Source organism: Oncorhynchus mykiss, chromosome 1 (assembly GCF_057628025.1).
Source record: "Oncorhynchus mykiss isolate SJ-2025 chromosome 1, ASM5762802v1, whole genome shotgun sequence".
In the NCBI taxonomy this organism is placed as follows: Eukaryota; Metazoa; Chordata; class Actinopteri; order Salmoniformes; family Salmonidae; genus Oncorhynchus; species Oncorhynchus mykiss.
Genome location: NC_143022.1, coordinates 73,793,082 through 73,805,862, shown reverse-complemented (window position 1 = coordinate 73,805,862; position 12,781 = coordinate 73,793,082). Strand labels below are relative to the sequence as shown.

Genomic DNA, 12,781 nt, shown 5'->3' with positions numbered 1-12,781 from the left:
ACATGTGGAGTTTTCTTACATGTGAAACTGAAAATTAGATTTTCACATGTGGAGTTTTCTTACACGTGAAACTGAAAATTAGATTTTCACATGTGGAGTTTTCTTACACGTGAAACTGAAAATTAGATTTTCACATGTGGAGTTTTCTTACACGTGAAACTGAAAATTAGATTTTCACATGTGGAGTTTTCTTACACGTGAAACTGAAAATTAGATTTTCACATGTGGAGTTTTCTTACACGTGAAACTGAAAATTAGATTTTCACATGTGGAGTTTTCTTACACGTGAAACTGAAAATTAGATTTTCACATGTGGAGTTTTCTTACATGTGAAACTGAAAATTAGATTTTCACATGTGGAGTTTTCTTACACGTGAAACTGAAAATTAGATTTTCACATGTGGAGTTTTCTTACACGTGAAACTGAAAATTAGATTTTCACATGTGGAGTTTTCTTACACGTGAAACTGAAAATTAGATTTTCACATGTGGAGTTTTCTTACACGTGAAACTGAAAATTAGATTTTCACTATCACATGTGGAATTTCAAGTTGTGCAAAAACGATCACATGTCAAAATCTATTCTGCAGTTTCACATGTGAAATTAAACACACATTCACATGTAAAAACTGCAAATTTGACATGTGTTTTTTTGTGAGGGCAGGCTATAGTTAAAACACAATCACACAGTGTTTCTAAACTACAGTTTAAATCAACTACAATGCAATCTACAGTGCATGATAAAAAAACAACAATCTGCACCAACTAGTAACTACAGCCATTCTCTTTGTTCACAAAATATCCATGTTGAGAGCAGAGGAGACTGGTGGGAGGAGCTACAGGAGGATAGGCTCATTGCAATGGCTGGAATGGAATTCATGGAACAGAGTTGAACATGTAGTTTCCATATGTTTGATGTGTTTGATACTATTCCATTCCAGCCATTACAATGAGCCCGCCCTCCTATAGCTCATCCAACCAGCCTCCTCTGGTTGACAAAATCCTTAGTCATTAGCCAATCCTTTGAAGGAGGAAAAGTCTGTTAGTAAAGATACAGCAGCAGCTGTCAATCTATGTCCCCGAAGCACAGCAACATGCAAAATATTTGAAACAGACCACACATTCATAACAGCTTTTCTTCTACCACACGCTTGGCGAGAGGCTACACACGTAACATCTACTAGTTGAATGCGTCCATTGGTTAGAAAGCATGTGTCATCAGGGAGTCCAAAGCTCCTACAACTGGGTTGCTTCAGTGAAAGCAGTGTCTCCTTTCTAGTCAATATACAGAACTATGGTGATCGAAATCAAAAGATCTAAAAGTAACTGGATAGTGTAAGCAATATGATAGAAACTCTTCTAGTCCCATTGGAAGCCTGCAGGTTGAGCCATCACCATTTCACATTTAAACCTATCCTGTCTCTGTGGATCTAGAAACACAGGCTTTGTGCTCCCTGATGAACACATGGACATAGCACCATCTCCTTTCAAACTCTGTCTTCTGTGTGAGGGACCGGGGACAGGTTGGAGTTGGGGGTAGTGGCTAGGGGGTTTATGTTATTAGGGGTTGGTGTGGGGGGGGGGGGGGGGGGGGTTGTCTAACCCTGGGGACTTCATCCCTGGGGCGGACTTCCTCCTGGCCTGGCTGTAATATAAGTGCAGGGAGGGGGAGGACATGTTCCTGGGTTTGCTGCTCAGGGTGTGGCCCACTCCAGTGTCCAGTCTGTATGAGAGAGACATGGGGTCAAATACAACACACACACGCACACGCACACACATTCAGAGTCTTGAAGTGTAGCAAAAAAGGACAACTACAGGCACCACGTACCCGCTACAATACATTCTCCAAAACAGACTAACTACTAGAATCCACTAGTAGATTCCACTCTATTAATCAGTAAAAGTACACAATGTAATGCCATATCTAACAGGATTATATCACTGATGTAACCGAAGTCAACAATCCAAACTCCTGAAATGATATGGTTGGTTAGTCTCAGACAATAACGCAATGCAAGAGTCTACAGTCACACATAGAGATGCATGAGATGTCTACAATTGGGGGGGGGGGGGGGGGGGGGGGGGTTGTCTAACCCTGGGTCAGACTTCATCCCTGGCATGCACTTTCTCCTGGCCTGGCTGTAATATAAGTGCGGGGGGGCTCAGCCTGGGAGGGAGAGGGTGTGTGAGTCACACGCAAACACACACGTTAATGAAGTGGAGAAGGTAAACATACGTATATAGCAAGGTGTGTGAGTGTGTGTGTTTCAGTGTCTGTGTGTCTGCTTGTGTGTGTATTGTGTGCACTCTTAGAAAAAAAGGGTTCCAAAAGGGTTCCTCGGCTGTCCCCATAGGAGAACCATTTTTGGTTCCCGGGAGAACATTTTTTGTTTCCACGTAGAACCCTCTGTGGAAAGGTTCCTAAATGAAACCCAAAGGATGCTACCTGGAACCCAAAAAGGGTTCTTCAAAGGGTTCTCCTATGGGCACAGCTGAAGAACCCTTTTAGGTTCCAGATAGCTCCTTTTTTTCTAAGAGTGTGTATCTGTGCATCTCACCTAGTTTGTAGACTCTTGATTCTGCAGAGCATATCCAGGTGTCCTGCAGAGTACTGCTCTATCACATCCTTCACATCGTATGGACGCAGAGTCTCCTTAAACTTCTTCTTTGCTACATGAAACTTCATGATCCTGAGTGGAAAAGTAGGGGGAATCACACAGAGATCCGTCAATGTTCTACCTGTCATCTCTTAGTCAGCCACTAGAGGGTAACAACAGCTTAACTATGCACAACCCTGTATGTTGGCAAGAAGCTGACAGCTATTGTAGCCTTTATTTATGTATTTAAACTTTTTTTAAAAAACAAGATCAGCTTTAAAAAACATATTTCTCAGTTTATTTGATCATTTTTGAGATACAAAAACAAGAAGTGATGAAAATAACTGATTGTAACTTTAAAAAAAAGAAGTAATCCTTATTTAACTAGGCAAGTCAGTTAAGAACAAATTCTTATTTACAATAATGGCCTACTAAAAGGCAAAAGGCCTCCTGCGGGACCAGGGGGTGGGATTAAAAATTATATAAAAATATAGGACAAAACACACATCAAGTCAAGAGAGACACCGCAACACTACATAAAGAGAGACCTAAGACAGCAACATAGCATGGCAGCAACACATGACAACACAGCATGGTAGCAACACAAAACACGGTACAAACATTATTGGGCACAGACAACAGCACAAAGGGCAAGAAGGTAGAGACAACAATACATCATGTGAAGCAGTCACACCTGTTGTTGCTTTAAAACAAATGATTAGGCTAATAATAAATAAATAATCTTTATTATTTTTAAACTAGATTAATATCATACATTGTAAATTCCATCACATTTACATTATATACTATTAGTATTATTTAAAAACTTCCCATTGTTCACCCCCTCCTCCTTTCGTTTCGATGGTTCTTCTCCTTTTCATTTGCATTCTAATTTGTTTAAAAACTTATTCACCAGGTGTTGGAACTGGTTCGGTGAACAAAACCGAAAACCGGAAAATATTTACATTTAGTTAGGGATACTATAGTTATCACATTTCACATTGGATTATTAACTACATAAAGGTAAAATGTGTGTTTAATTTGTGTGCCACTCCGCACACACAAGCTTGTTAGCTAGCTAGCTTCTCTGGTCCAACGTTAATCCAACTCTGAAGTTCAAAGACATTCAAAGTTCCTCCATAGAAGCTGCTCCTGCGTAGGTATAATTCTGTGGGCCTAATTCAGATAATGCATGTCATCACAAAATGCCCAGCGCTTCAAGCCAAGCCTCCTCATTCACTCTCTCCCAACCTGCATCTCGTGCTCTACACTTGTCTTTCCATCACGAATACAAAACAACTCACTGAGCTACAGCTTGCCTGCTCCATAGCAAGCTGCCATATCTGCACTGCATAATTCATTAGGTAATTTAATGTTGAGCTAAATGTTTTAAAAAAAACAGATGATTTCAGAGGTTTAAAAAGGAACAGAAAGGAATGATAAACAGGTATTTTTGGGGGGTTTGAGCCGGTTCAGAATATTATTTGGCTGGTCAGAACAGTGGGACGGATGGTTCTGTTCAGAACTACTTCAGAACGACTGGAAAATAACTTTGGTTCCAACCCCTGGCCTTTACCTTTTATTTTCAGAGCATCAGTTAAGAAAATATTACTCAAATACTTTCACAAGAACATTATGAAACCTTAGCTCATGTCATCAAAACCTGCCTGAGCTATTTTGAAACCAAACCACACTAGAATGATATTATCCCTCAACCTTAATGTACTGTACAAGTACAACTACTGCTGGGTAAATAATATTGATGCAGGTAAGTGGATCTACAGTTGGTTCATTCTGACCCTCTGATGGCTTCAGAATGGCTCCAGTTGCTCATGATCCTCACTGTATAAATGGAAACCATAAGGACATATGAGCTGCTGCAATAATAGTTCTGACTGAGAGGGTGTCAACCCGACACCCTGGGAAAGCCAGGGGCATGTCTCCACTCCCGTTGCCCATTGAGGGGGCCTGCTGAGCGGGCAGACTGGGCCAGGGGAGAGGGGGTCCTCTAGAGCAACAACCTGGTGTTAGGAATTGGGGTGTTGGCAGCCAATCAAAATAGCACATCTTCAGACACCGTCAGAGAGAGGTGAGGGAGAGGGGGAGGTAAAGGAAAATGGAGAGTGGGAGGGAGAGAGAAAGAGAGAGAGAGAGAGAAGAGGTAGTAAAAAAGAGAGTGAGAGGTGGTGAGTGAGGGAGAGGGGGGAGGAGAGGGAGAGACAGTACCATTAGGGTGGCCACATTAGTAAACAGAGACACGTTGCTGGTGCGAGAGTGAGTAACTGGACAGCTGTAACACAAAACACATCCCCCAAAACTGTACTCCCTGACCTCTCACTGGGTAAACAGAATCCCCTGAAGCACCACAGAGCCTCACAGCAGTAGGCTGTGGACTGACAGAGACTGACAGCGAAAACACCTGCCTGGTCAGGCAGATAACCACAGTACTGTAGTATCCACAGGTCTTGCCCTGTGAGAGTATGTGAACGATCTAGAACGGGCTAGAACAACATAGAGGAGGTCCATGCTCTGGATCTGGATCTAAGAACCTGGAAGGCTCAGATATACAGTATATTCTTACAATATATGTCTATGTTTACGATTGTTGTAGTGTATGCATTCCTTATGTACACTGTTTACAACAGCCATGTCCTGAACAAAATAGAAAGAACGTTTTATAAAGGATTGTGTAAGAAAACACAAGTCTACATAGAGATTTCTATAGAGATATAGATAAATCAGATTCTATTCATCACATGCTTCATAAACAACAGGTGTGGACTAACAATGAAATTCTTACTTAAGGGTCCTTACCAATAATGCAGAGAGAAAGAAAATAGAGAAGTAATAGAAAAGTAAAATGCTATTACATTCACTCCGTTGCACCCATTATTAGAAGCCTTCCTCCACTTATCAGCCTCCACTGCTATGTACCAGTACAGAGTGGATGTGCAGGGGTACGAGGTAATTGAGGTAGATATGTACATATAACTAGGAATAAAGGGACAGATAATAAACAGCAACAGCAGCGTATGCGGTGAGTCAAAGAAGTTAGTGCAACAAGGGTCAATGCAGATAGTCCGGGTAGCTATTTGATTAACTGTTTAATGAACTATTTAGCAGTGTTATGGCTTGGGGGTAGAAGCTGTTCAGCGTTCTGTTGTTTGCAGACTTGCCGTGGTAGCAGAGAGAACAGTCTATGATAAGCACTCACCTGACGGCTCTGATGACAGCCTTCTGTGCAGCTGTTATGTCCTCCATGGTGACATCACAGTGGCAGCCCCTGTCGTCGAACGTGTCATCATTCCCCATTCCTGTGTCTACTGAGATACAGAAAGAGGGGTTGTGTCAAATTGACTTGTCTCTTATGCTGCCATAGCCCGCTAGTCAGCTTCCAATTGGCTTTTTAAACCCCTCACCGTTGCATCTCCTCCCCAGGTCATGATTACAAAAGAGAATGCATTCTAAATAAAAAGTGTCCATATAACTCATCCTTCCTTACAGACTTCAGCTCCAAGCTGAAACTCCACAATATAATATTTCAAAATAAGTTGGTAGCTTTCCATTTTCTCCTCAAATGAAAATTGGATCTCTAGGAATGGTCAATAATTGTCCACTCAGCTGTATGCATGATGGGCGAATGACGCATACATCATTTAGCCAATAATATGAGAGTAGTCCGTTTCTCAGGTCAGATTGATTTTTAATAGGATAAGTGTCCTGAAGAGCACAGATAAAGAGCATAGATATACAGGGGAGAGGCGGGGTGACAGAAACAGGGAACTGCTCTGCCAAGCTCTTCCCCCCCTCTATTAGAAGGTTACATACAGCTTGAATTCTCTGTTACAGTTGAGGTTTATACACTGAGCATACAAAACATTAAGGACACCTGCTCTTTCCATGACACAGACTGACCAGGTGAGTCCAGGTGAAAGCTACAATGCCTTTTTGATGTCACTTGTTAAATCCACTTAACTAGTCAGGGGGCTGGAACATAATTCTAAATCATTTGTAGACTGCAAATTGACCTTTAGAAGCCCAAACAGACATGTTGGACTAAAACATGATCATTTCAAACCTGGCTTACATTTGTATACAATCCCTTATCTCTCTATTATGCGTGGGAATACTTGGGAACAGATTTCATCAATTAAAATCAATTGGAGCTGATTTCCTGGTGTTTAGTCTTTTATGTCCAACAATGAAAATTGAAAAAAAAAGTTACAACAAAAAGATGATTATTTTTTGCTCAGAAAACTTGGGGTGCCAAATAGGTACGGGGGCACCGTCGGTGGAGTAGAGACGCCAAGCAGCTCGGGGTACTTTTGTGACACGTGCAGACAGACACAGACAGAAATTGCAACATGGTGAAGAGATGGGGTACACGTAATCATACACACACAGACAGAGGTGCAAAACACATACACAGACAGACATATACTGAGTGTACAAAACATTAAGAACACCTGCTGTTTTCATGACAGACTGACCAGGTGAATCCAGGTGAAAGCTATGATCCCTTATTGATGTCACTTGTTAAATCTAACTTCAATCAGTGTAGATGGAGGGGAGGAGACAGGTTAAAGACAATTGATTGTCTATGTGTAAGGACAACCAGCCAACTTGACACAACTGTTGGAGGCATTGGAGTCAACATGGGCCAGCACACTTTCGGCACCTGGTAGAGTTCATGCTCCAACGAATTGAGGCTGTTCTGAGGGCAAAAGTCAGGGGTGCAACTAAATATTAGGAAGGTGTTCCTAATGTTTGGTATATGGTAGTGGACTGGAACTCCACACGTCATGTTGGAGGATACTGCAACTTCTGTGGATTGCAAGTCTTGACTCATTAATCTACCCTTGTAAGAAAAATATCACATACCGTATACACACGTATGCACACCCATTCATGTAACCCCCCCCCCCCCACACACACACACAAAAACACACACACACACACAGAGGCACACATCCTCTCCACTCACCTTCGGATGGCGAGGTGCGTGATTGGCTCTTAAGGCGTAAGGAGGGTCTAAAGCGGGTGCGGTCATTGAAGCTCCAGCTCTTCTGCACCTTGGCAGGGCTGCTGCGCGTCTCAGCGCCCGCCACATTGTTGCCCGGGGAACAACGCCGATCATTGTTGATGGACGTCTGGCGGCTCTTCATGCTCTGGCCGCGAGGGCTTGCCATACGTACCCGCTCCTTAAAGCTCAACTTAGTACTAAAGAGAGAGACAGAAAGACAGAGAGAGAGAGCGAGAGAGAGAGCAAAGCCTCTTATTATGTATTCCCCCTGAGAGAGACATGTGTGCAGACAGAGTGTAGTCACAGTGTAGTGCACTGTCCTTTTCTCAAACATTACAAACATGCTGACCTCATCCACAATACACTCAGAGTACCCCATCTACTCTCTAAGACAGTGGTCCCTGATCCCCTGGTCCCGAGGAGATATAGGGTGTGCAGGCTTTTGCTCCAGCCTAGCTGACTAAACTCCACGATTTACGAACAATGTTGTGTGATGGAAGGAGCTGAATCAGCTGGGCAGAAACAAAAGCCTAAACTCTTTGAAAAGAAGTTGCTACCTAAAACCATAAAGGGTTATTCAATAGTCTCCATATGAGAACCCTCTGAAATGCACTCTTTTGCTTCCTAGTGGAACCCACCACTAATACAAGATTAAACAGTGCCTTTGGAAAGTATTCAGACCCCTTGACTTTTCCCACATTTTGTTACATTACAGCCTTATTCTAAGGCTGTAATGTAACAATCAATCTACACATAATGACAACGCAAAACCAGGATTTTTGAAATTCTTGTAAATGTATAAAAAAATGAAACCGAAAATATTACATTTACATAAGTATTCAGACCCTTCACTCAGTACTTTGTTGAAGCAGGTTTCAGGTTGGATGAGGAGCGATGCTGCACAGCTATTTTCAGGTCTCTCCATAGATGTTTGATTGGGTTCAAGTCCGGGCACTGGCTGGGCCACACAAGGACATTCAGAAACTTGTCCCGAAGCTACTCCTGTGTAGTCTAGGCTGTGTGCTTAGGGTCGTTGTCCTATTGGAAGGTGAACCTTCGACCCAATCGGAAGTCCTGAGCACTCTGGAGCAGGTTTTCATCAAGAATCCTTTCATATTTACCTCAAGCCTGACTAGTCTCCCAGTCCCTGCTGCTGAAAACATCACCACAGCATGATGCTGCCACCACCATGCTTCACCGTAGGGATGGTGCCAGGTTTCCTTGAGATGTGACGCTTGGCATTCCGGACAAATAGTTCAATCTTGGTTTCATCAGATCTTGTTTCTCCTGGTCTGAGAGTCTTTAGGTGCCTTTTGGCAGATTCTAAGTGGGCTGTCATATGCCTTTTACTGAGGAGTGGCTTCCGTCTGGTCACTCTACCAGAAAGGCCTGAGTGGTGGAGTGCTGCAGAGATGGTTGTCCTTCTGGAAGGTTCTCCCATCTCCACAGGAACTCTGGAGCTCTATCAGAGTGAACATCGGTTCTTGGTCACCTCCCTGACCAAGGCCCATCTCCCCCGATTGCTCAGTTTTGCCGGGTGGCCAGCTCTAGGAAGAGTCTTGATGGTTCCAAACTTCTTCCATTTAAGAATGATGGAGGCAACTGTGTTCTTGGGGATATTTTTTGGTACCCTTCCCCAGATCTGGGCCTCGACACAATCCTGTCTTGGAGCTCGACAGACAATTCCTTCGACATCATGGCTTGGCTTTTGCTCTGACATGCACTGTCAACTTTGAGATCTTATGTAGACAGGTGTGTGCCTTTCCAAATCATGTACAATCAATTGAATTTACCACAGGTGGTCTCCAATCATGTTGTAGAAACATCTCAACGATGATCAATGGAAACAGGATGCACCTGAGCTCAATTTCGAGTGTCATAGCAAAGGGTTTGAATATTTATGGATATAAGGTATTTCTGTTTATTATTTTTAAAACATTTGCAAAAATGTTGCTTTGTCATTATGGGGTATTGTGTGTAGATTGATGAGGAAAAACATGTATTTAATACATTTTAGAATAAGGCTGTAACGTAACAAAATGTGAAAAAAATTGAAGGGGTCTGAATACTTTCCGATGGCACTGTATGTGGAACTATTTCACCACTAAAAGGATCTAAGTAGAACCCTTGCTATACCTGGAACCAAAAAGGGGTTTCCTATGGGGAAAAACAAATAACCCATTTTTTCTAAGAGGGTAAACACCTTGTAGCGCTCCAGGACCTCTATAGTAGCTCTTGGGGACTACTGTTGTAGAGATCAAAGGCAGTAGTATGACACTGATCAGTGTTCCAAGACAAAGACAATAACCAGGGAACACCGCAAGATCTACAATTTATACAGATGCATAGAAGCTCTCTTCCTACTTATACTGTAAGCTAGTATCTCAGTATCTCTAGGACACTTAGACCTGTATTGTGCCAGTGAGCCTGTGCTTAGACATACTGTAGCTTTATACAGTGCCTTGCGAAAGTATTCGGCCCCTTGAACTTTGCGACCTTTTGCCACATTTCAGGCTTCAAACATAAAGATATACAACTGTATTTTTTTGTGAAGAATCAACAACAAGTGGGACACAATCATGAAGTGGAACGACATTTATTGGATATTTCAAACTTGTTTAACAAATCAAAAACTGAAAAATTGGGCGTGCAAAATTATTCAGCCCCCTTAAGTTAATACTTTGTAGCGCCACCTTTTGCTGCGATTACAGCTGTAAGTCGCTTGGGGTATGTCTCTATCAGTTTTGCACATCGAGAGACTGACATTTTTTCCCATTCCTCCTTGCAAAACAGCTCGAGCTCAGTGAGGTTGGATGGAGAGCATTTGTGAACAGCAGTTTTCAGTTCTTTCCACAGATTCTCGATTGGATTCAGGTCTGGACTTTGACTTGGCCATTCTAACACCTGGATATGTTTATTTTTGAACCATTCCATTGTAGATTTTGCTTTATGTTTTGGATCATTGTCTTGTTGGAAGACAAATCTCCGTCCCAGTCTCAGGTCTTTTGCAGACTCCATCAGGTTTTCTTCCAGAATGGTCCTGTATTTGGCTCCATCCATCTTCCCATCAATTTTAACCATCTTCCCTGTCTCTGCTGAAGAAAAGCAGGCCCAAACCATGATGCTGCCACCACCATGTTTGACAGTGGGGATGGTGTGTTCAGGGTGATGAGCTGTGTTGCTTTTACGCCAAACATAACGTTTTGCATTGTTGCCAAAAAGTTCAATTTTGGTTTCATCTGACCAGAGCACCTTCTTCCACATGTTTGATGTGTCTCCCAGGTGGCTTGTGGCAAACTTTAAACGACACTTTTTATGGCTTTCTTGCCACTCTTCCATAAAGGCCAGATTTGTGCAATATACGACTGATTGTTGTCCTATGGACAGAGTCTCCCACCTCAGCTGTAGATCTCTGCAGTTCATCCAGAGTGATCATGGGCCTCTTGGCTGCATCTCTGATCAGTCTTCTCCTTGTATGAGCTGAAAGTTTAGAGGGACGGCCAGGTCTTGGTAGATTTGCAGTGGTCTGATACTCCTTCCATTTCAATATTATCGCTTGCACAGTGCTCCTTGGGATGTTTAAAGCTTGGGAAATCTTTTTGTATCCAAATCCGGCTTTAAACTTCTTCACAACAGTATCTCGGACCTGCCTGGTGTGTTCCTTGTTCTTCATGATGCTCTCTGCGCTTTTAACGGACCTCTGAGACTATCACAGTGCAGGTGCATTTATACGGAGACTTGATTACACACAGGTGGATTGTATTTATCATCATTAGTCATTTAGGTCAACATTGGATCATTCAGAGATCCTCACTGAACTTCTGGAGAGAGTTTGCTGCACTGAAAGTAAAGGGGCTGAATAATTTTGCACGCCCAATTTTTCAGTTTTTGATTTGTTAAAAAAGTTTGAAATATCCAATAAATGTCGTTCCACTTCATGATTGTGTCCCACTTGTTGTTGATTCTTCACAAAAAAATCCAGTTTTATATCTTTATGTTTGAAGCCTGAAATGTGGCAAAAGATCGCAAAGTTCAAGGGGGCCGAATACTTTCGCAAGGCACTGTAGATGGGTGGGAGATGCAGACAGCCTCTACCTGAGACACACCCTAACCCCTGCCGTGACAACAAGAGAAGCATGCAATGCTGTGAACCAATCAGATGGAGTGACAGCAGACCCAATGGTCAGGCTTGATTCTTCAGGCACCAATGATCAGTGAGCAAACTCCCAGTTTCTGTGGAAAATTCAGGAGGGAATATTGTGCTCCAGTAACCATTAGGAAGTTATTCATGATAACAGGGACCTTGCCCAAGCCTAGGTAAAGGAAGATGCATCAATGCCGTGTGGGATGAGTGAGGTCAAAGGTCAGTCGGGGTGGTGGTGACAATTTTTTATGAGGACATGCAGTGGCACCATGCAACTAAGCCAAGAGACCTCAGCAGACAAATGGAGGTCTAGATAGACTGTAGATTTTATGGCGATAAAATACTTTGTTAAGAGTTCTGATTTCTACACACAGAACTTCTTCTGCTATATAAGGGGACCGGGATACAGTTATTTAGGGGTTGTGTCTGATAAGGGGGTCCAAGGGAGGTGGGGGTCGAAACCAACAGGCAACATGTAACAGGCAGCAGTCCCATTAGACAAGCAAAAGGCTAATACAATTATTTCATGGGGAGGGGGTAGGTGGCAGTTTTGGGGTTCTCTCATCATCCTCCATGCACCTGGCAGTTAGTCAGCATTCCCAGAGATCATGTGACCAGGGAGGAGTGGATGCTGGGTAGTGGGTACTTCCTAAATGTCTGTGCGTAATACCTTCTGAAGCGCCTCCTATTACTATGACCCTTACTAGGGAGGTAGGGAGGAAGACAGATAGAGGAGGAAGGGGTTAAAACACCAAGGAGTGGGGAAGGGAGGGACGAGAGACATCTGTACGGTCAATACTGTCAGAAGCAGCGGAGGTTGCTGAGGGGAGAACAGTTCATAATAATGGCTGGAACAGAGTAAATGGAATGGCATCAAACACCTGGAAACCATGTGTTTAATGTATTGGATACCATTCCACTGATTCTGCTCCAGTCGTTACCTCGAGCCCGTTCTCCCCAATTAAGGTGCCACCAACCTCCTGTGGTCAGAACTGTAAACTACTGATATACAGTATA

At 42.9% G+C, this 12,781-nt stretch overlaps 1 protein-coding gene across 6 annotated transcripts in view; it reads right to left on the bottom strand.

The window, feature by feature from the left end:
• Positions 1 to 12,781, bottom strand: part of kcnq5a (potassium voltage-gated channel subfamily Q member 5a) — a 113,890-nt gene that overhangs the window by 11,526 nt on the left and 89,583 nt on the right. For 4 of the 6 annotated variants that reach the window (XM_090239610.1, XM_090239619.1, XM_036984484.2 and 1 more), the window contains 3 exons: positions 7,582 to 7,817; positions 5,812 to 5,920; positions 2,559 to 2,690 (listed from right to left, as the gene is read on the bottom strand). In XM_090239610.1, the coding sequence (XP_090095736.1) occupies positions 2,559 to 2,690; positions 5,812 to 5,920; positions 7,582 to 7,817 (477 nt within the window). Of the gene's footprint in view, positions 1 to 505; positions 1,724 to 2,558; positions 2,691 to 5,811; positions 5,921 to 7,581; positions 7,818 to 12,781 lie in introns of those variants that run through there. The other 2 variants (XM_090239629.1, XM_090239640.1) reach the window with 1 other exon arrangement.